Here is a 21,468-nt window from a genome sequence, read left to right on the forward strand (position 1 = left end):
AGAGGCGGAGGCTGGACCTTTATCCTTCCCTGTCCTGTCTCCCTAGGATCAGACCAGTAAAGACCATGATATCTCTGTCCTGTCTCCCTAAGATCAGACCAGTAAAGACCATGATATCTCTGTCCTGTCTCCCTAGGATCAGACCAGTAAAGACCATGATATCTCTGTCCTGTCTCCCTAAGATCAGACCAGTAAAGACCATGATATCTCTGTCCTGTCTCCCTAAGATCAGACCAGTAAAGACCATGATATCTCTGTCCTGTCTCCCTAGGATCAGACCAGTAAAGACCATGATATCTCTGTCCTGTCTCCCTAGGATCAGACCAGTAAAGACCATGATATCTCTGTCCTGTCTCCCTAAGATCAGACCAGCAAAAGACCATGATATCTCTGCCTCCTTGCTTAGAGGCTTGGGCTCAGACCACATATCTAGGCAGGAAGAGAGAGAGAGAGGGAGCTGGAGAGACAACTCTTGTTAGCCTCTGCTCAGTGCTCTTGGGCCTTATGACAGGCAGGCAGGGAGGGATGGGAGGCTTTGAGTCTTCACTCTAGCACTGACTCTAGCGCTGACTTTAGGGTTTACAGTTGGTTACATTGGTTACATATCACCAGGCAAATTAAATACCTGGTATTTGAAATGATTTCAAGTAGTATTTGAACCCAGGTCTACTCTGCTCAGTCTCTCTCCTCTCTGTCTCTCCTGCAGCAGCACAGTGTGAGACACTACAGGGAGCTGTGTACGCTAGCCTTGCTAATTACACACGGCGCTGTGCCTCCCTCGCTCAGACAGCGCCCAGGCCACAATACCTACACCCACACACATGGCGCTGTGCCTCCTTCCCTCCGACAGCGCCCGGGCTACAATACCTACACACACATACCTACACACACCCACACACGTGGCACTGCGCCTTCCTCGCTCCTACAGCGCCCAGGCCACAATACCTACACACATATACCTACACACACATACCTACACACACATACCTACACACATGGCACTGTGACTCCTTCGCTCTGACAGTGCCCGGGTTACAACACACACATGCACACACCTACATATACCCACACACGTGGCACTGCGCCTTCCTCGCTCCGACAGCACCCAGGCCACAACACACACAGCACTGCGCCTCCCTCGCTCCGACAGCGCCCAGGCCACAACACACACACAGCCCTGTGCCTTCCTCGCTCCGACAGCGCCCAGGCCACAACAACACAATCTGGCAGCTCCCCAGTACACACTCTACATCTACCGCTTCAGCTAGCAAATAAACAGAGGGGAGGAGGAGAGAGAGACAGAGAGGGAGGGAAGAAGGGAGGGGAGAGTGAGGGAGATGGTGGGGAGGGAGAAGTGGGGCTAGAGAGAGAGTAGGAGAGAGAGAGAGAGAGAGAGAGAGAGAGAGAGAGAGAGAGAGAGAGAGAGAGAGAGAGAGAGAGAGAGAGAGAGAGAGAGAGAGAGAGAGAGAGAGAGAGAGAGAGAGCAGCAGAGGAGAGAGAGAGAGAGAGAGAGAGCAGCAGAGGAGAGAGAGACAGAGAGAGAGAGAGAGACAGAGAGACAGAGCGAGAGACAGAGAGAGAGAGCAGCAGAGGAGAGAGAGAGAGAGAGAGGGAGAGAGAGAGAGAGACAGAGAGAGAGAGACAGAGAGAGAGAGCAGCAGAGGAGAGAGAGAGAGAGAGAGAGAGAGAGAGAGAGAGAGAGAGAGAGAGAGAGAGAGAGAGAGAGAGAGAGAGAGAGAGAGAGAGAGAGAGAGAGAGAGAGAGAGAGAGAGAGAGAGAGAGAGTAGCAGGGGAATTTCTCAAGACAGCAGACTAATTATGTTTACTTACTTGCTGCCTGAGTCCCAAATGGCAACCTATTTGCTTTATTGTGCTCTGGACTAAAGTAGTGCACGGCATAGGGAATAGGGTCCCATTTATGGCGCACGCTCTGCCACTTTCTAACCAGAGTGGCTGCCTGGCTGGTGGTAATAGCACTTTAGACAAGAAGGGTGAAGTTTTGTCATGTGTGGAGAGACTAAGAGATGCACCGTTAGAGTTACAGTAAGGGGTTTGTCTTGTCCGTTGTGTCTGCGTTCCTAATGGCACCCTGTTCCCCACATAGTGCCCTACTTTGACTAGAGCCCTATGGGCCCTGGTCAACCCTACTGGCCCTGGTCAAAAGTTGTGCACTACATAGGGAATAGGTTGCCGTTTAGGTATGCGATTTGTGTCATGTGAGTGGAAACTGCCTTCAAAGCTGCGTTGGAACCAGATCCCGTAAGGGTAACAGATATCTAGAGTGGCCAGGCCCAACGAATACCACAGAGGTTACTGCAGAAAATGTTGTTTACAATGTTTCCATTGGCTCAGCGATTCACCTCCATAGCTGAACATCACCCATAACCTTAGGTTGTGAGGCTGATCCTTGTGTGAACGTCTATAGGAAAACAACCTGATCATTAGTGTTCAGATGTAGACTTAACATTTAGCAGAAGCTTTAATCCAAAGCGATTTACAGTCATTACCTGCAAACATGTTTTTGTATGGGGTGGCCCCCGGAATCAAACCCACAATCCTAACATTACAATCACCATGCTCTACCCACTGAGTTCCAGAAACCACACCGAAAGGCTGACCACAGTGAGAAAGTCTAGAGGGAAACGTCCTAATTGACACTTGATATCACTGACTGTAAGTGTAAATCTCAGATTTTACAGTAGAGCAACACTCAGAGGAAGCGTACCTTATTGCAAAGGTTATATTTAATACTTCAACACATAAAAACAACAGATGGGATGATATAGAGCTGCAGTCATCGTCTCTACGGAGCCACCAGACGTGTTCTTTCTCTGTCACCTGATACGTCTATGACTGTACAAGCTGAGGACATATACATGTGGAACGTGGATTGCTTAGGGCACGGTTACATGGCTGTAGTCTTCCTCTGAGCCAGGCCCCCTAGTTAGTTCTAGTATCAGAACAACGATACTCGCTCACATGGCAGTCATGCATACAAGACATTCTGTCTTCTCAGGTGTCCCCTTTACCCTTAAATATCACATGCTAGCTTTAAATAACAACTTGAACCTAATATTAGCACGGACGGGGAGGGAACAGAGGGGACAGGCAAGAGAATGTTCTAAAAACAAGTAAATAGGCCAAACTAAATTAACCTGGCTGAGCGCCTTCCAACACCCTTCCAACCTAAATTAACCTGGCTGAGCGCCTTCCAACACCCTTCCAACCTAAATTAACCTGGCTGAGCGCCTTCCAACACCCTTCCAACCTAAATTAACCTGGCTGAGCCCCTTCCAACCTAAATTAACCTGGCTGAGCCCCTTCCAACCTAAATTAACCTGGCTGAGCGCCTTCCAACCTAAATTAACCTGGCTGAGCCCCTTCCAACCTAAATTAACCTGGCTGAGCCCCTTCCAACCTAAATTAACCTGGCTGAGCCCCTTCCAACCTAAATTAACCTGGCTGAGCCCCTTCCAACCTAAATTAACCTGGCTGAGCCCCTTTCAACCTAAATTAACCTGACTGAGCCCCTTCCAACCTAAATTAACCTGGCTGAGCCCCTTCCAACCTAAATCAACCTGGCTGAGCCCCTTCCAACACCCTTCCAACCTAAATTAACCTGGCTGAGCGCCTTCCAACACCCTTCCAACCTAAATTAACCTGGCTGAGCGCCTTCCAACCTAAATTAACCTGGCTGAGCGCCTTCCAACCTAAATTAAGCTGGCTGAGCCCCTTCCAACCTAAATTAACCTGGCTGAGCGCCTTCCAACCTAAATTAACCTGGCTGAGCCCCTTCCAACCTAAATTAACCTGGCTGAGCCCCTTCCAACCTAAATTAACCTGGCTGAGCCCCTTCCAACCTAAATTAACCTGGCTGAGCCCCTTCCAACCTAAATTAACCTGGCTGAGCCCCTTTCAACCTAAATTAACCTGACTGAGCCCCTTCCAACCTAAATTAACCTGGCTGAGCCCCTTCCAACCTAAATCAACCTGGCTGAGCCCCTTCCAACACCCTTCCAACCTAAATTAACCTGGCTGAGCGCCTTCCAACACCCTTCCAACCTAAATTAACCTGGCTGAGCGCCTTCCAACCTAAATTAACCTGGCTGAGCACCTTCCAACCTAAATTAAGCTGGCTGAACACCTTCCAACCTAAATTAACCTGGCTGAGCCCCTTCCAACCTAAATTAACCTGGCTGAGCCTCTTCCAAACCTAAATTAACCTGGCTGAGCCACTTCCAACCTAAATTAACCTGGCTGAGCGCCTTCCAACCTAAATTAACCTGGCTGAGCCCCTTCCAACCTAACTTAACCTGGCTGAGCGCCTTCCAACACCCTTCCAACCTAAATTAATCTGGCTGAGCCCCTTCCAACCTAAATTAACCTGGCTGAGCCCCTTCCAACCTAAATTAACCTGGCTGAGCGCCTTCCAACACCCTTCCAACCTAAATTAACCTGGCTGAGCGCCTTCCAACACCCTTCCAACCTAAATTAACCTGGCTGAGCGCCTTCCAACCTAAATTAACCTGGCTGAGCCCCTTCCAACCTAAATTAACCTGGCTGAGCCCCTTCCAACCTAAATTAACCTGGCTTTCCAACCTAAATTAACCTGGCTGAGCGCCTTCCAACCTAAATTAACCTGGCTGAGCCCCTTCCAACCTAAATTAACCTGGCTGAGCCCCTTCCAACCTAAATTAACCTGGCTGAGCCCCTTCCAACCTAAATTAACCTGGCTGAGCCCCGTTCAACCTAAATTAACCTGACTGAGCCCCTTCCAACCTAAATTAACCTGGCTGAGCCCCTTCCAACCTAAATCAACCTGGCTGAGCCCCTTCCAACACCCTTCCAACCTAAATTAACCTGGCTGAGCGCCTTCCAACACCCTTCCAACCTAAATTAACCTGGCTGAGCGCCTTCCAACCTAAATTAACCTGGCTGAGCCCTTCCAACCTAAATTAAGCTGGCTGAACCCCTTCCAACCTAAATTAACCTGGCTGAGCCCCTTCCAACCTAAATTAACCTGGCTGAGCCCTTCCAAACCTAAATTAACCTGGCTGAGCCACCCAACCTAAATTAACCTGGCTGAGCCCTTCCAACCTAAATTAACCTGGCTGAGCCCCTTCCAACCTAACTTAACCTGGCTGAAACCCCTTCCAACCTAAATTAATCTGGCTGAGCCCCCTTCCAACCTAAATTAACCTGGCTGAGCCCCTTCCAACCTAAATTAACCTGGCTGAGCGCCTTCCAACACCCTTCCAACCTAAATTAACCTGGCTGAGCGCCTTCCAACACCCTTCCAACCTAAATTAACCTGGCTGAGCGCCTTCCAACCTAAATTAACCTGGCTGAGCCCTTCCAACCTAAATTAACCTGGCTGAGCCCCTTCCAACCTAAATTAACCTGGCTGAGCCCCTTCCAACCTAAATTAACCTGGCTGAGCCCCTTCCAACCTAAATTAACCTGGCTGAGCCCCTTCCAACCTAAATTAACCTGGCTGAGCCCCCAACCTTCCAACCTAAATCAACCTAAAACCTAAATTAACCTGGCTGAGCGCCTTCCAACACCCTTCCAACCTAAATTAACCTGGCTGAGCGCCTTCCAACCTAAATTAACCTGGCTGAGCGCCTTCCAACCTAAATTAACCTGCTTTCCAACCTAAATTAACCTGGCTGAGCCCCTTCCAACCTAAATTAACCTGGCTGAGCCCCTTCCAACCTAAATCAACCTGGCTGAGCCCCTTCCAACACCCTTCCAACCTAAATTAACCTGGCTGAGCGCCTTCCAACACCCTTCCAACCTAAATTAACCTGGCTGAGCGCCTTCCAACCTAAATTAACCTGGCTGAGCACCTTCCAACCTAAATTAAGCTGGCTGAACACCTTCCAACCTAAATTAACCTGGCTGAGCCCCTTCCAACCTAAATTAACCTGGCTGAGCCTCTTCCAAACCTAAATTAACCTGGCTGAGCCACTTCCAACCTAAATTAACCTGGCTGAGCGCCTTCCAACCTAAATTAACCTGGCTGAGCCCCTTCCAACCTAACTTAACCTGGCTGAGCGCCTTCCAACACCCTTCCAACCTAAATTAATCTGGCTGAGCCCCTTCCAACCTAAATTAAGCTGGCTGAGCACCTTCCAACACCCTTCCAACCTAAATTAACCTGGCTGAGCCCCTTCCAACCTAAATTAACCTGGCTGAGCGCCTTCCAACACCCTTCCAACCTAAATTAACATGGCTGAGCGCCTTCCAACACCCTTCCAACCTAAATTAACCTGGCTGAGCGCCTTCCAACCTAAATTAACCTGGCTGAGCCCCTTCCAACACCCTTCCGACATAAAATTAACCTGGCTGAGCGCCTTCCAACCTAAATTAACCTGGCTGAGCCCCTTCCAACCTAAATTAACCTGGCTGAGCGCCTTCCAACACCCTTCCAACCTAAATTAACCTGGCTGAGCGCCTTCCAACCTAAATTAACCTGGCTGAGCCCCTTCCAACCTAAATTAACCTGGCTGAGCCCCTTCCAACCTAAATTAACCTGGCTGAGCCCTTCCAACCTAAATTAACCTGGCTGAGCCCCTTCCAACCTAAATTAACCTGGCTGAGCCCCTTCCAACCTAAATTAACCTGGCTGAGCCCCTTCCAACCTAAATTAACCTGGCTGAGCCCCTTCAACCTAAATTAACCTGACTGCCCCTTCCAACCTAAATTAACCTGGCTGAGCCCCTTCCAACCTAAATCAACCTGGCTGAGCCCCTTCCAACACCCTTCCAACCTAAATTAACCTGGCTGAGCGCCTTCCAACACCCTTCCAACCTAAATTAACCTGGCTGAGCGCCTTCCAACCTAAATTAACCTGGCTGAGCGCCTTCCAACCTAAATTAACCTGGCTGAGCCCCTTCCAACCTAAATTAACCTGGCTGAGCGCCTTCCAACCTAAATTAACCTGGCTGAGCCCCTTCCAACCTAAATTAACCTGGCTGAGCCCCTTCCAACCTAAATTAACCTGGCTGAGCCCCTTCCAACCTAAATTAACCTGGCTGAGCCCCTTCCAACCTAAATTAACCTGGCTGAGCCCCTTCCAACCTAAATTAACCTGGCTGAGCCCCTTCCAACCTAAATTAACCTGGCTGAGCCCCTTCCAACCTAAATCAACCTGGCTGAGCCCCTTCCAACACCCTTCCAACCTAAATTAACCTGGCTGAGCGCCTTCCAACACCCTTCCAACCTAAATTAACCTGGCTAAATTAACCTGGCTGAGCACCTTCCAACCTAAATTAACCTGGCTGAACACCTTCCAACCTAAATTAACCTGGCTGAGCCCTTCCAACCTAAATTAACCTGGCTGAGCCCCTTCCAACCTAAATTAACCTGGCTGAGCCTCTTCCAAACCTAAATTAACCTGGCTGAGCGCCTTCCAACCTAAATTAACCTGGCTGAGCCCCTTCCAACCTAACTTAACCTGGCTGAGCCCCTTCGAACACCCTTCCAACCTAAATTAACCTGGCTGAGCGCCTTCCAACACCCTTCCAACCTAAATTAATCTGGCTGAGCCCCTTCCAACCTAAATTAACCTGGCTGAGCCCCTTCCAACCTAAATCAACCTGGCTGAGCCCCTTCCAACACCCTTCCAACCTAAATTAACCTGGCTGAGCACCTTCCAACCTAAATTAAGCTGGCTGAGCACCTTCCAACACCCTTCCAACCTAAATTAACCTGGCTGAGCCCCTTCCAACCTAAATTAACCTGGCTGAGCGCCTTCCAACACCCTTCCAACCTAAATTAACATGGCTGAGCGCCTTCCAACACCCTTCCAACCTAAATTAACCTGGCTGAGCGCCTTCCAACCTAAATTAACCTGGCTGAGCCCCTTCCAACACCCTTCCGACATAAAATTAACCTGGCTGAGCGCCTTCCAACCTAAATTAACCTGGCTGAGCCCCTTCCAACCTAAATTAACCTGGCTGAGCCCCTTCCAACACCCTTCCAACCTAAATTAACCTGGCTGAGCGCCTTCCAACCTAAATTAACCTGGCTGAGCCCCTTCCAACCTAAATTAACCTGGCTGAGCCCCTTCCAACACCCTTCCAACCTAAATTAACCTGGCTGAGCGCCTTCCAACCTAAATTAACCTGGCTGAGCCCCTTCCAACATAAATTAACCTGGCTGAGCCCTTTCCAACCTAAATTAACCTGGCTGAGCCCCTTCCAACCTAAATTAACCTGGCTGAGCACCTTCCAACCTAAATTAACCTGGCTGAGCCCCTTCCAACCTAAATTAACCTGGCTGAGCCCCTTCCAACCTAAATTAACCTGGCTGAGCCCCTTCCAACCTAAATTAACCTGGCTGAGCGCCTTCCAACCTAAATTAACCTGGCTGAGCCCCTTCCAACCTAAATTAACCTGGCTGAGCCCCTTCCAACCTAAATTAACCTGGCTGAGCCCCTTCCAACCTAAATTAACCTGGCTGAGCCCCTTCCAACCTAAATTAACCTGGCTGAGCCCCTTTCAACCTAAATTAACCTGACTGAGCCCCTTCCAACCTAAATTAACCTGGCTGAGCCCCTTCCAACCTAAATCAACCTGGCTGAGCCCCTTCCAACACCCTTCCAACCTAAATTAACCTGGCTGAGCGCCTTCCAACACCCTTCCAACCTAAATTAACCTGGCTGAGCGCCTTCCAACCTAAATTAACCTGGCTGAGCGCCTTCCAACCTAAATTAAGCTGGCTGAACACCTTCCAACCTAAATTAACCTGGCTGAGCCCCTTCCAACCTAAATTAACCTGGCTGAGCCTCTTCCAAACCTAAATTAACCTGGCTGAGCCACTTCCAACCTAAATTAACCTGGCTGAGCGCCTTCCAACCTAAATTAACCTGGCTGAGCCCCTTCCAACCTAACTTAACCTGGCTGAGCGCCTTCCAACACCCTTCCAACCTAAATTAATCTGGCTGAGCCCCTTCCAACCTAAATTAACCTGGCTGAGCCCCTTCCAACCTAAATTAACCTGGCTGAGCGCCTTCCAACACCCTTCCAACCTAAATTAACATGGCTGAGCGCCTTCCAACACCCTTCCAACCTAAATTAACCTGGCTGAGCGCCTTCCAACCTAAATTAACCTGGCTGAGCCCCTTCCAACACCCTTCCGACATAAAATTAACCTGGCTGAGCGCCTTCCAACCTAAATTAACCTGGCTGAGCCCCTTCCAACCTAAATTAACCTGGCTGAGCGCCTTCCAACACCCTTCCAACCTAAATTAACCTGGCTGAGCGCCTTCCAACCTAAATTAACCTGGCTGAGCCCCTTCCAACCTAAATTAACCTGGCTGAGCCCCTTCCAACCTAAATTAACCTGGCTGAGCGCCCTTCCCTGGCTGAGCCCCTTCCAACCTAAATTAACCTGGCTGAGCCCCTTCCAACCTAAATTAACCTGGCTGAGCCCCTTCCAACCTAAATTAACCTGGCTGAGCCCCGTTCAACCTAAATTAACCTGACTGAGCCCCTTCCAACCTAAATTAACCTGGCTGAGCCCCTTCCAACCTAAATCCCTGGCTGAGCCCCTTCCAACACCCTTCCAACCTAAATTAACCTGGCTGAGCCCTTCCAACACCCTTCCAACCTAAATTAACCTGGCTGAGCGCCCTTCCAACCTAAATTAACCTGGCTGAGCGCCTTCCAACCTAAATTAAGCTGGCTGAGCCCCTTCCAACCTAAATTAACCTGGCTGAGCCCGTTCCAACCTAAATTAACCTGGCTGAGCCCCTTCCAACCTAAATCAACCTGGCTGAGCCCCTTCCAACACCCTTCCAACCTAAATTAACCTGGCTGAGCGCCTTCCAACACCCTTCCAACCTAAATTAACCTGGCTGAGCGCCTTCCAACCTAAATTAACCTGGCTGAGCACCTTCCAACCTAAATTAAGATGGCTGAACACCTTCCAACCTAAATTAACCTGGCTGAGCCCCTTCCAACCTAAATTAACCTGGCTGAGCCTCTTCCAAACCTAAATTAACCTGGCTGAGCCACTTCCAACCTAAATTAACCTGGCTGAGCGCCTTCCAACCTAAATTAACCTGGCTGAGCCCCTTCCAACCTAAATTAACCTGGCTGAGCGCCTTCCAACACCCTTCCAACCTAAATTAATCTGGCTGAGCCCCTTCCAACCTAAATTAAGCTGGCTGAGCACCTTCCAACACCCTTCCAACCTAAATTAACCTGGCTGAGCCCCTTCCAACCTAAATTAACCTGGCTGAGCGCCTTCCAACACCCTTCCAACCTAAATTAACATGGCTGAGCGCCTTCCAACACCCTTCCAACCTAAATTAACCTGGCTGAGCGCCTTCCAACCTAAATTAACCTGGCTGAGCCCCTTCCAACACCCTTCCGACATAAAATTAACCTGGCTGAGCGCCTTCCAACCTAAATTAACCTGGCTGAGCCCCTTCCAACCTAAATTAACCTGGCTGAGCGCCTTCCAACACCCTTCCAAAAATTAACCTGGCTGAGCGCCTTCCAACCTAAATTAACCTGGCTGAGCCCTTCCAACCTAAATTAACCTGGCTGAGCCCCTTCCAACCTAAATTAACCTGGCTGAGCCCTTCCAACCTAAATTAACCTGGCTGAGCCCCTTCCAACCTAAATTAACCTGGCTGAGCCCCTTCCAACCTAAATTAACCTGGCTGAGCCCCTTCCAACCTAAATTAACCTGGCTGAGCCCCGTTCAACCTAAATTAACCTGACTGAGCCCCTTCCAACCTAAATTAACCTGGCTGAGCCCCTTCCAACCTAAATCAACCTGGCTGAGCCCCTTCCAACACCCTTCCAACCTAAATTAACCTGGCTGAGCGCCTTCCAACACCCTTCCAACCTAAATTAACCTGGCTGAGCCCTTCCAACCTAAATTAACCTGGCTGAGCGCCTTCCAACCTAAATTAAGCTGGCTGAGCCCCTTCCAACCTAAATTAACCTGGCTGAGCGCCTTTAACCAACCTAAATTAACCTGGCTGAGCCCCTTCCAACCTAAATTAACCTGGCTGAGCCCCTTCCAACCTAAATTAACCTGGCTGAGCCCCTTCCAACCTAAATTAACCTGGCTGAGCCCCTTCCAACCCCTAAAAATTAACCTGGCTGAGCCCCTTTCAACCTAAATTAACCTGGCTGAGCCCCTTCCAACCCTGGCTAAATTAACCTGGCTGAGCCCCTTCCAACCTAAATTAACCTGGCTGAGCGCCTTCCAACACCCTTCCAACCTAAATTAACCTGGCTGAGCGCCTTCCAACCTAAATTAACCTGGCTGAGCACCTTCCAACCTAAATTAAGCTGGCTGAACACCTTCCAACCTAAATTAACCTGGCTGAGCCCCTTCCAACCTAAATTAACCTGGCTGAGCCTCTTCCAAACCTAAATTAACCTGGCTGAGCCACTTCCAACCTAAATTAACCTGGCTGAGCGCCTTCCAACCTAAATTAACCTGGCTGAGCCCCTTCCAACCTAACTTAACCTGGCTGAGCCCCTTCGAACACCCTTCCAACCTAAATTAACCTGGCTGAGCGCCTTCCAACACCCTTCCAACCTAAATTAACCTGGCTGAGCCCCTTCCAACCTAAATTAACCTGGCTGAGCCCCTTCCAACCTAAATCAACCTGGCTGAGCCCCTTCCAACACCCTTCCAACCTAAATTAACCTGGCTGAGCACCTTCCAACCTAAATTAAGCTGGCTGAGCACCTTCCAACACCCTTCCAACCTAAATTAACCTGGCTGAGCCCCTTCCAACCTAAATTAACCTGGCTGAGCGCCTTCCAACACCCTTCCAACCTAAATTAACCTGGCTGAGCGCCTTCCAACACCCTTCCAACCTAAATTAACCTGGCTGAGCGCCTTCCAACCTAAATTAACCTGGCTGAGCCCCTTCCAACACCCTTCCACATAAAATTAACCTGGCTGAGCCCTTCCAACCTAAATTAACCTGGCTGAGCCCCTTCCAACCTAAATTAACCTGGCTGAGCCCCTTCCAACCCCTTCCAACCTAAATTAACCTGGCTGAGCCCTTCCAACCTAAATTAACCTGGCTGAGCCCCTTCCAACCTAAATTAACCTGGCTGAGCCCCTTCCAACACCCTTCCAACCTAAATTAACCTGGCTGAGCGCCTTCCAACCTAAATTAACCTGGCTGAGCCCCTTCCAACATAAATTAACCTGGCTGAGCCCTTTCCAACCTAAATTAACCTGGCTGAGCCCCTTCCAACCTAAATTAACCTGGCTGAGCACCTTCCAACCTAAATTAACCTGGCTGAGCCCCTTCCAACCTAAATTAACCTGGCTGAGCCCCTTCCAACCTAAATTAACCTGGCTGAGCCCCTTCCAACCTAAATTAACCTGGCTGAGCGCCTTCCAACCTAAATTAACCTGGCTGAGCCCCTTCCAACCTAAATTAACCTGGCTGAGCCCCTTCCAACCTAAATTAACCTGGCTGAGCCCCTTCCAACCTAAATTAACCTGGCTGAGCCCCTTCCAACCTAAATTAACCTGGCTGAGCCCCTTCAACCTAAATTAACCTGACTGAGCCCCTTCCAACCTAAATTAACCTGGCTGAGCCCCTTCCAACCTAAATCAACCTGGCTGAGCCCCTTCCAACACCCTTCCAACCTAAATTAACCTGGCTGAGCGCCTTCCAACACCCTTCCAACCTAAATTAACCTGGCTGAGCGCCTTCCAACCTAAATTAACCTGGCTGAGCGCCTTCCAACCTAAATTAAGCTGGCTGAACACCTTCCAACCTAAATTAACCTGGCTGAGCCCCTTCCAACCTAAATTAACCTGGCTGAGCCCCTTCCAAACCTAAATTAACCTGGCTGAGCCACTTCCAACCTAAATTAACCTGGCTGAGCGCCTTCCAACCTAAATTAACCTGGCTGAGCCCCTTCCAACCTAACTTAACCTGGCTGAGCCCCTTCGAACACCCTTCCAACCTAAATTAACCTGGCTGAGCGCCTTCCAACACCCTTCCAACCTAAATTAACCTGGCTGAGCCCCTTCCAACCTAAATTAACCTGGCTGAGCCCCTTCCAACCTAAATTAACCTGGCTGAGCCCCTTCCTGGCTGAGCCCCTTCCAACCTAAATTAACCTGGCTGAGCGCCTTCCAACCTAAATTAACCTGGCTGATCGCCTTCCAACACCCTTCCAACCTAAATTAACCTGGCTGAGCGCCTTCCAACCTAAATTAACCTGGCTGAGCGCCTTCCAACCTAACTTAACCTGGCTGAGCCCCTTCGAACACCCTTCCAACCTAAATTAACCTGGCTGAGCCCCTTCCAACCTAACTTAACCTGGCTGAGCCCCTTCGAACACCCTTCCAACCTAAATTAACCTGGCTGAGCGCCTTCCAACACCCTTCCAACCTAAATTAACCTGGCTAAGCCCCTTCCAACCTAAATTAACCTGGCTGAGCCCCTCCAACCTAAATCAACCTGGCTGAGCCCCTTCCAACCTAAATTAACCTGGCTGAGCCCCTTCCAACACTCTTCCAACCTAAATTAACCTGGCTGAGCACCTTCCAACCTAAATTAACCTGGCTGAGCCCCTTCCAACCTAAATTAACCTGGCTGAGCCCTTTCCAACCTAAATTAACCTGGCTGAGCCCCTTCCAACCTAAATTAACCTGGCTGAGCACCTTCCAACCTAAATTAACCTGGCTGAGCCCCTTCCAACCTAAATTAACCTGGCTGAGCCCCTTCCAACCTAAATTAACCTGGCTGAGCCCCTTCGAACACCCTTCCAACCTAAATTAACCTGGCTGAGCGCCTTCCAACCTAACTTAACCTGGCTGAGCCCCTTCGAACACCCTTCCAACCTAAATTAACCTGGCTGAGCCCCTTCCAACCTAACTTAACCTGGCTGAGCCCCTTCGAACACCCTTCCAACCTAAATTAACCTGGCTGAGCTCCTTCCAACACCCTTCCAACCTAAATTAACCTGGCTAAGCCCCTTCCAACCTAAATTAACCTGGCTGAGCCCCTCCAACCTAAATCAACCTGGCTGAGCCCCTTCCAACCTAAATTAACCTGGCTGAGCCCCTTCCAACACTCTTCCAACCTAAATTAACCTGGCTGAGCACCTTCCAACCTAAATTAACCTGGCTGAGTCCCTTCCAACCTAAATTAACCTGGGTGAGCCCTTTCCAACCTAAATTAACCTGGCTGAGCCCCTTCCAACCTAAATTAACCTGGCTGAGCACCTTCCAACCTAAATTAACCTGGCTGAGCCCCTTCCAACCTAAATTAACCTGGCTGAGCCCCTTCCAACCTAAATTAACCTGGCTGAGCCCCTTCGAACACCCTTCCAACCTAAATTAACCTGGCTGAGCGCCTTCCAACCTAACTTAACCTGGCTGAGCCCCTTCGAACACCCTTCCAACCTAAATTAACCTGGCTGAGCCCCTTCCAACCTAACTTAACCTGGCTGAGCCCCTTCGAACACCCTTCCAACCTAAATTAACCTGGCTGAGCGCCTTCCAACACCCTTCCAACCTAAATTAACCTGGCTAAGCCCCTTCCAACCTAAATTAACCTGGCTGAACCCCTCCAACCTAAATCAACCTGGCTGAGCCCCTTCCAACCTAAATTAACCTGGCTGAGCCCCTTCCAACACTCTTCCAACCTAAATTAACCTGGCTGAGCCCCTTCCAACCTAAATTAACCTGGCTGAGCCCCTTCGAACACCCTTCCAACCTAAATTAACCTGGCTGAGCGCCTTCCAACCTAACTTAACCTGGCTGAGCCCCTTCGAACACCCTTCCAACCTAAATTAACCTGGCTGAGCCCCTTCCAACCTAACTTAACCTGGCTGAGCCCCTTCGAACACCCTTCCAACCTAAATTAACCTGGCTGAGCGCCTTCCAACACCCTTCCAACCTAAATTAACCTGGCTAAGCCCCTTCCAACCTAAATTAACCTGGCTGAGCCCCTCCAACCTAAATCAACCTGGCTGAGCCCCTTCCAACCTAAATTAACCTGGCTGAGCCCCTTCCAACACTCTTCCAACCTAAATTAACCTGGCTGAGCACCTTCCAACCTAAATTAACCTGGCTGAGCCCCTTCCAACCTAAATTAACCTGGCTGAGCCCTTTCCAACCTAAATTAACCTGGCTGAGCCCCTTCCAACCTAAATTAACCTGGCTGAGCACCTTCCAACCTAAATTAACCTGGCTGAGCCCCTTCCAACCTAAATTAACCTGGCTGAGCCCCTTCCAACCTAAATTAACCTGGCTGAGCACCTTCCAACCTAAATTAAGCTGGCTGAGCGCCTTCCAAAACCCTTCCAACCTAAATTAACCTGGCTGAGCACCTTCCAACCTAAATTAACCTGGTTGAGCCCCTTCCAACCTAAATTAACCTGGCTGAGCCCCTTCCAACCTAAATTAACCTGGCTGAGCACCTTCCAACACCCTTCCAACCTAAATTAACCTGGCTGAGCCCCTTCCAACCTAAATTAACCTGGCTGAGCCCCTTCCAACCTAAATTAACCTGGCTGAGTGCCTTCCAACCTAAATTAACCTGGCTCAGCCCCTTCCAAACTAAATTAACCTGGCTGAGCACCTTCCAACCTAAATTAACCTGGCTGAGCCCCTTCCAACCTAAATTAACCTGGCTGAGCCCCTTCCAACCTAAATTAACCTGGCTCAGCCCCTTCCAACCTAAATTAACCTGGCTGAGCCCCTTCGAACACCCTTCCAACCTAAATTAACCTGGCTGAGCACCTCCCAACACTCTTCCAACCTAAATTAACCTGCACATTTATTTAGGCCACTGTTTTTATTATTAACGATGCAAACGAATAAACACCATACGATAGTAAAATAGCAAAGATAGGACCTTACATTTATTTAGGGCAACTGACTATGTTTATAATGTTAATAATGAATGATGCAGATGAATAAACAGACTGGGATTCAAAAGAGTATCTTACATTTATCCCAGGTTTCCCCTCCGCACCAGGCTCCCCAGCTGGTCCCTTCTCACCCTGCAGAGGAAAGAGCAAGTTGAAACTCAGGTCCTACACAAGCACACCATAATTTCCATGCATTATAAGTACAGATGTGCAGTAACAACATGTTGTTTTGAAAGATCTGACGTCTCCTCAGGAGACTGTTCCAAGGTGGTTTATCCAATCATTGATGCTCTTACTGCCAGGGCCTCTTACAAGGGATACTGGTCACAAGCATCATGACAAAATGTCAACTTCATCTATAAACACAATTTATGTCTCCAAACCCAACCCTAAATCTAAATCCTGATTCCTATCCTGAAAGATGAGACCTGATATGACCGGTCTGTCTTCATGTTGTAGCGAAGGTCTCATCTTCAGCGGTCTATTTATCGAAGTGATATGTCCTCTACAGAGACATTCAACTAAACAGTGCTAAAGTTCACAGAACAGACAAGAACTCGTTGACAATCTTCCAGTCGTCTGCTCTCTGTTTCACTCCCGAGTATATTAAATAACCCACTGGAAGGCAACAGGCTAAAACCAATTCAGAAATGTTCCTGTTTATTTGTTTCCATGAAATGTCTGTCTGAATGTGGAGTCCTGGTTGTAAACAAATTAGGACTATGTCGACATTATAAATAAATGATGGGGGCAGGGGTGTGTGTGTGTGTGTGTGTGTGTGTGTGTGTGTGTGTGTGTGTGTGTGTGTGTGCGTGCGTGCGTGCGTGCGTGTGTGTGTGTGATAATGAAGTGTTTCTGATGGACCTAATTATCTGACAGTGCACACCCTTGTTTCACATCGTGATTGTAATAGATTTATGTGTTCATCATTGATGTGTGTGTGTGTGTGTGTGTGTGTGTGTGTGTGTGTGTGTGTGTGTGTGTGTGTGTGTGTGTGTGTGTGTGTGTGTGTGTGTGTGTGTGTGTGTGTGTGTGTGTGTGTGTGTGTGTGTGTGTGTGTGTGTGTGTGTGTGTGTGTGTGTGTGTGTTTCTGATGGACCTGTGTGTGATGTGATTTATGTGTTCATCGTGTGTGTGTGTGTGTGTGTGTGTGTGTGTGTGTGATAATGAAGTGTTTCTGATGGACCTAATTATCTGACAGTGCACACCCTTGTTTCACATCGTGATTGTAATAGATTTATGTGACATCCAAACGTTGCTGAATGAACAGGCATCGTAACAATGCTGCATTTCCACCTGTTTCATAAAAACCTCAACAACTTTATATGGACAATAAACTTTATTACTTGAAACAAACATGTTGATAATATGCCAATTCAAACAACAACGATTATCAAGCTGTTGAATAAACAGGGCAACACTTGCCATTGCATGCAGTTATGATGTATTACAATGTTGAAAATGTCCTAGAGAGAAATAGCTGCTCAATGGAGAATCTTCACGAGGACTAGGCTGTGTCTGTGTCTGTGAAACCAACCCTATGAGGACTAGGTTGTGTCTGTGTCTGTGAAACCAACCCTATGAGGACTAGGCTGTGTCTGTGTCTGGGAAACCAACCCTATGAGAACAAGGTTGTGTCTGGGAAACCAACCCTATGAGGACTAGGTTGTGTCTGGGAAACACTAGGTTGTGTCTGTGTCTGAGAAACCAACCCTATGAGGACAAGGTTGTGTCTGTGTCTGAGAAACCAACCCTATGAGGACTAGGCTGTGTCTGGGAAACCAACCCTATGAGAACTAGGCTGTGTCTGTGTCTGGGAAACCAACCCTATGAGAACTAGGCTGTGTCTGTGTCTGGGAAACCAACCCTATGAGAACTAGGTTGTGTCTGTGTCTGGGAAACCAAACCTATGAGAACTAGGTTGTGTCTGTGTCTGGGAAACCAACCCTATGAGAACTAGGCTGTGTCTGTGTCTGGGAAACCAAACCTATGAGAACTAGGTTGTGTCTGTATGAGGACTCTGGGAAACCAACCCTATGAGGACTAGGCTGTGTCTGTGTCTGGGAAACCAAACCTATGAGGACTAGGTTGTGTCTGGGAAACCAACCCTATGAGGACTAGGTTGTGTCTGGGAAACCAACCCTATGAGGACTAGGCTGTGTCTGTGTCTGGGAAACCAAACCTATGAGGACTAGGTTGTGTCTGGGAAACCAACCCTATGAGGACTAGGTTGTGTCTGGGAAACCAACCCTATGAGGACTAGGCTTGTCTGTGTCTGGGAAACCAAACCTATGAGGACTAGGGTTGTGTCTGGGAAACCAACCCTATGAGGACTAGGTTGTGTCTGGGAAACCAACCCTATGAGGACTAGGCTGTGTCTGTGTCTGGGAAACCAACCCTATGAGGACTAGGTTGTGTCTGGGAAACCAACCCTATGAGGACTAGGCTGTGTCTGTGTCTGGGAAACCAAACCTATGAGGACTAGGTTGTGTCTGGGAAACCAACCCTATGAGGACTAGGTTGTGTCTGGGAAACCAACCCTATGAGGACTAGGCTGTGTCTGTGTCTGGGAAACCAAACCTATGAGGACTAGGTTGTGTCTGGGAAACCAACCCTATGAGGACTAGGTTGTGTCTGGGAAACCAACCCTATGAGGACTAGGCTGTGTCTGTGTCTGGGAAACCAAACCTATGAGGACTAGGTTGTGTCTGGGAAACCAACCCTATGAGGACTAGGTTGTGTCTGTGTCTGGGAAACCAGCCCTATGAGGACTAGGTTGTGTCTGTGTCTGGGAAACCAACCCTATGAGAACTAGGCTGTGTCTGTATATGGGAAACCAACCCTATGAGGACTAGCCTGTGTCTGGGAAACCAACCCTATGAGGACTAGGTTGTGTCTGGAAACCTGTGTCTGGGAACCCTATGAGGACTAGGCTGTGTCTGTGTCTGGGAAACCAAACATATGAGGACTAGGTTGTGTCTGTGTCTGGGAAACCAAACCTATGAGGACTAGGTTGTGTCTGGGAAACCAACCCTATGAGGACTAGGTTGTGTCTGTGTCTGGGAAACCAGCCCTATGAAGACTAGGTTGTGTCTGTGTCTGGGAAACCAACCCTATGAGAACTAGGCTGTGTCTGTATATGGGAAACCAACCCTATGAGGACTAGCCTGTGTCTGGGAAACCAACCCTATGAGAACTAGGTTGTGTCTGGGAAACCAACCCAATGAGGACTAGGATGTGTCTGGGAAACCAACCCTATGAGGACTAGGTTGTGTCTGTGTCTGGGAAACCAACCCTATGAGGACTAGGTTGTGTCTGTGTCTGGGAAACCAACCCTTTGAGGACTAGGCTGTGTCTGGGAAACCAACCCTATGAGGAATAGGCTGTGTCTGTGTCTGGGAAACCAACCCTATGAGGACTAGGTTGTGTCTGGGAAACCAACCGTATGAGGACTAGGCTGTGTCTGGGAAACCAACCCTATGAGGACTAGGTTGTGCCCACAGAGGAACCAACCCAGTCTGTGTGACCAATGAGCTGTTGTGTTGAGGTCAGCCCACAGAGGAACCAACCCAGTCTGTGTGACCAATGAGCTGTTGTGTTGAGGTCATCCCACAGAGGAACAAACCCAGTCTGTGTGACCAACTAGATGTCCTGAAGGTCAGGAACTAAGTTCCCCCGAGGTATCCCCTCTACTGTATGTCATGCTTCATAATGAATGCACTAAAAATCCTATATAAGCTGTGACATTCTCCTCTAGAGTCCGTCACCTAGCATCCTATGCCAGCTCTGCTACACAGTGAGGCACTCTGTAAACATCCAGTTTACAAACTAGCTATAGTATGAGGACCTTATGAAGACCCTATGAGTGCTCTATAAAGCCCAGTCCATGTATGTTGTATTGAGCAGGCAGCCCAGTCCATGTATGTTGTACTGAGCAGACAGCCCAGTCCATGTATGTTGTACTAAGCAAGCAGCCCAGTCCCTGTATGTTGTACTGAGCAGGCAGCCCAGTCCCTGTATGTTGTATTGAGCAGGCAGCCCAGTCACTGTATGTTGTACTGAGCAGGCAGCTCAGTCCCTGTATGTTGTACTGAGCAGGCAGCCCAGTCCCTGTATGTTGTATTGAGCAGGCAGCCCAGTTCCTGTATATTGTATTGAGCAGGCAGCACAGTCCCTGTATGTTGTATTGAGCAGGCAGCTCAGTCCCTGTATGTTGTATTGAGCAGGCAGCCCAGTCCCTGTATGTTGTATTGAGCAGGCAGCCCAGTCCCTGTATGTTGTATTGAGCAGGCAGCCCAGTCCCTGTATGTTGTATTGAGCAGGCCAGTCAGTGTATTGTACACTGTGCCAGAGGGACAGATTTCTCCCTCAGTCCATTGGCCTAATCAGAGAGGATATGGTGATGAAAAGAGGCGCTTTCATTATGCCATTTTAAACTGTCCATCTGCTCAGCCCAATACTTAGCGGAGCCACACCGCCATTACGAAGGAACTAATTATGCAAAAGCCACAAAATACAGACCATTTCCCTGAAAGCATAGCTTTGTTTTCCTGTAATTTCATAGTCTACTGAAGTCTTTTCACTATATTTATTCTAAACACATCTAGCCTTTGGCCCATAAAGCCACACCACCATTATGAAAGAACAAATTATGCAAATGCTACACAATTCTATTCTGGTCCCAGATCTGTTTGTGCTGTAGCTCACTCCTCTGAGACCAGCCCAACATAATGCAGCATTCCTGAGTGTTTCCCTGAACCCTTGCATCAATGCATTTCTAAAGGACGTCACGCTGCTTGCTGAGAGAGTACCACTTCCTCCTGATTCGGCTCACACTGATGCTCGAACCCAGAACCTCTGCCTTGCTAGCACATGTGACCACCCTCCTGAACCAACTTACCAGTCGGTGCCAAAGGAAAAGGCTAGTTATTTGCTGACGCAGGTGGCGACAGTTCAGGCTGAGGAGGAAGTTTCCCACACCACCATGTGATACTCATGCTGCCTGCAGCCTATAGGTGAATTTCCCTGAAACCCTGCATGCTGTTTTACTGTAGGTGCAGAGACTAGGTAAGAGCTGTGATATATACATTCCAGACACGTCCTTCACATGAGACCAAGTTATTAGAGTTCAGGTCAATCCACATTCGACATTATCACCAGATAATCATAGAACACACTGTGTATGTACCGTCATGGTTGCATGTAAAATATGAATAGCTATTGTGTTAGTCTTGAGATTACAGGGGAAAAGGCCTTGGGCTACCAAAGAATGTAGATCCTTCAGAGATGTATTAGAAAACCTGTGCTAGAAAATCCTTTAAAATCAAATATATATTACAACAGAAGACGTATGCTACATATTAATAACCATGTATCCACTGCAGTGGGACTCTGCATGCTGGGAATGTGAATATCAGTATATCCACTACAGTGGGAATCTGCATGCTGGGAATGTGAATATCAGTATATCCACTACAGTGGGAATCTGCATGCTGGGAATGTGAATATCAGTATATCCACTGCAGTGGGACTCTGCATGCTGGGAATGTGAATATCAGTATATCCACTACAGTGAGACTCTGCA

The 21,468-nt window shown here is 48.6% G+C and overlaps 1 protein-coding gene across 1 annotated transcript in view; it reads right to left on the minus strand.

Annotated features, from left to right (window-relative positions):
* Positions 1-21,468, minus strand: part of LOC124038795 (collagen alpha-1(XIX) chain-like) — a 238,629-nt gene that overhangs the window by 169,392 nt on the left and 47,769 nt on the right. Inside the window, exon 6 of the mRNA XM_046354858.1 lies at positions 15,963-16,016. Coding sequence (XP_046210814.1) covers positions 15,963-16,016 — 54 coding nt within the window. The remainder of the gene's footprint in view (positions 1-15,962; positions 16,017-21,468) is intronic.

This window comes from Oncorhynchus gorbuscha, linkage group LG06 (assembly GCF_021184085.1).
Source record: "Oncorhynchus gorbuscha isolate QuinsamMale2020 ecotype Even-year linkage group LG06, OgorEven_v1.0, whole genome shotgun sequence".
In the NCBI taxonomy this organism is placed as follows: domain Eukaryota; kingdom Metazoa; phylum Chordata; class Actinopteri; order Salmoniformes; family Salmonidae; genus Oncorhynchus; species Oncorhynchus gorbuscha.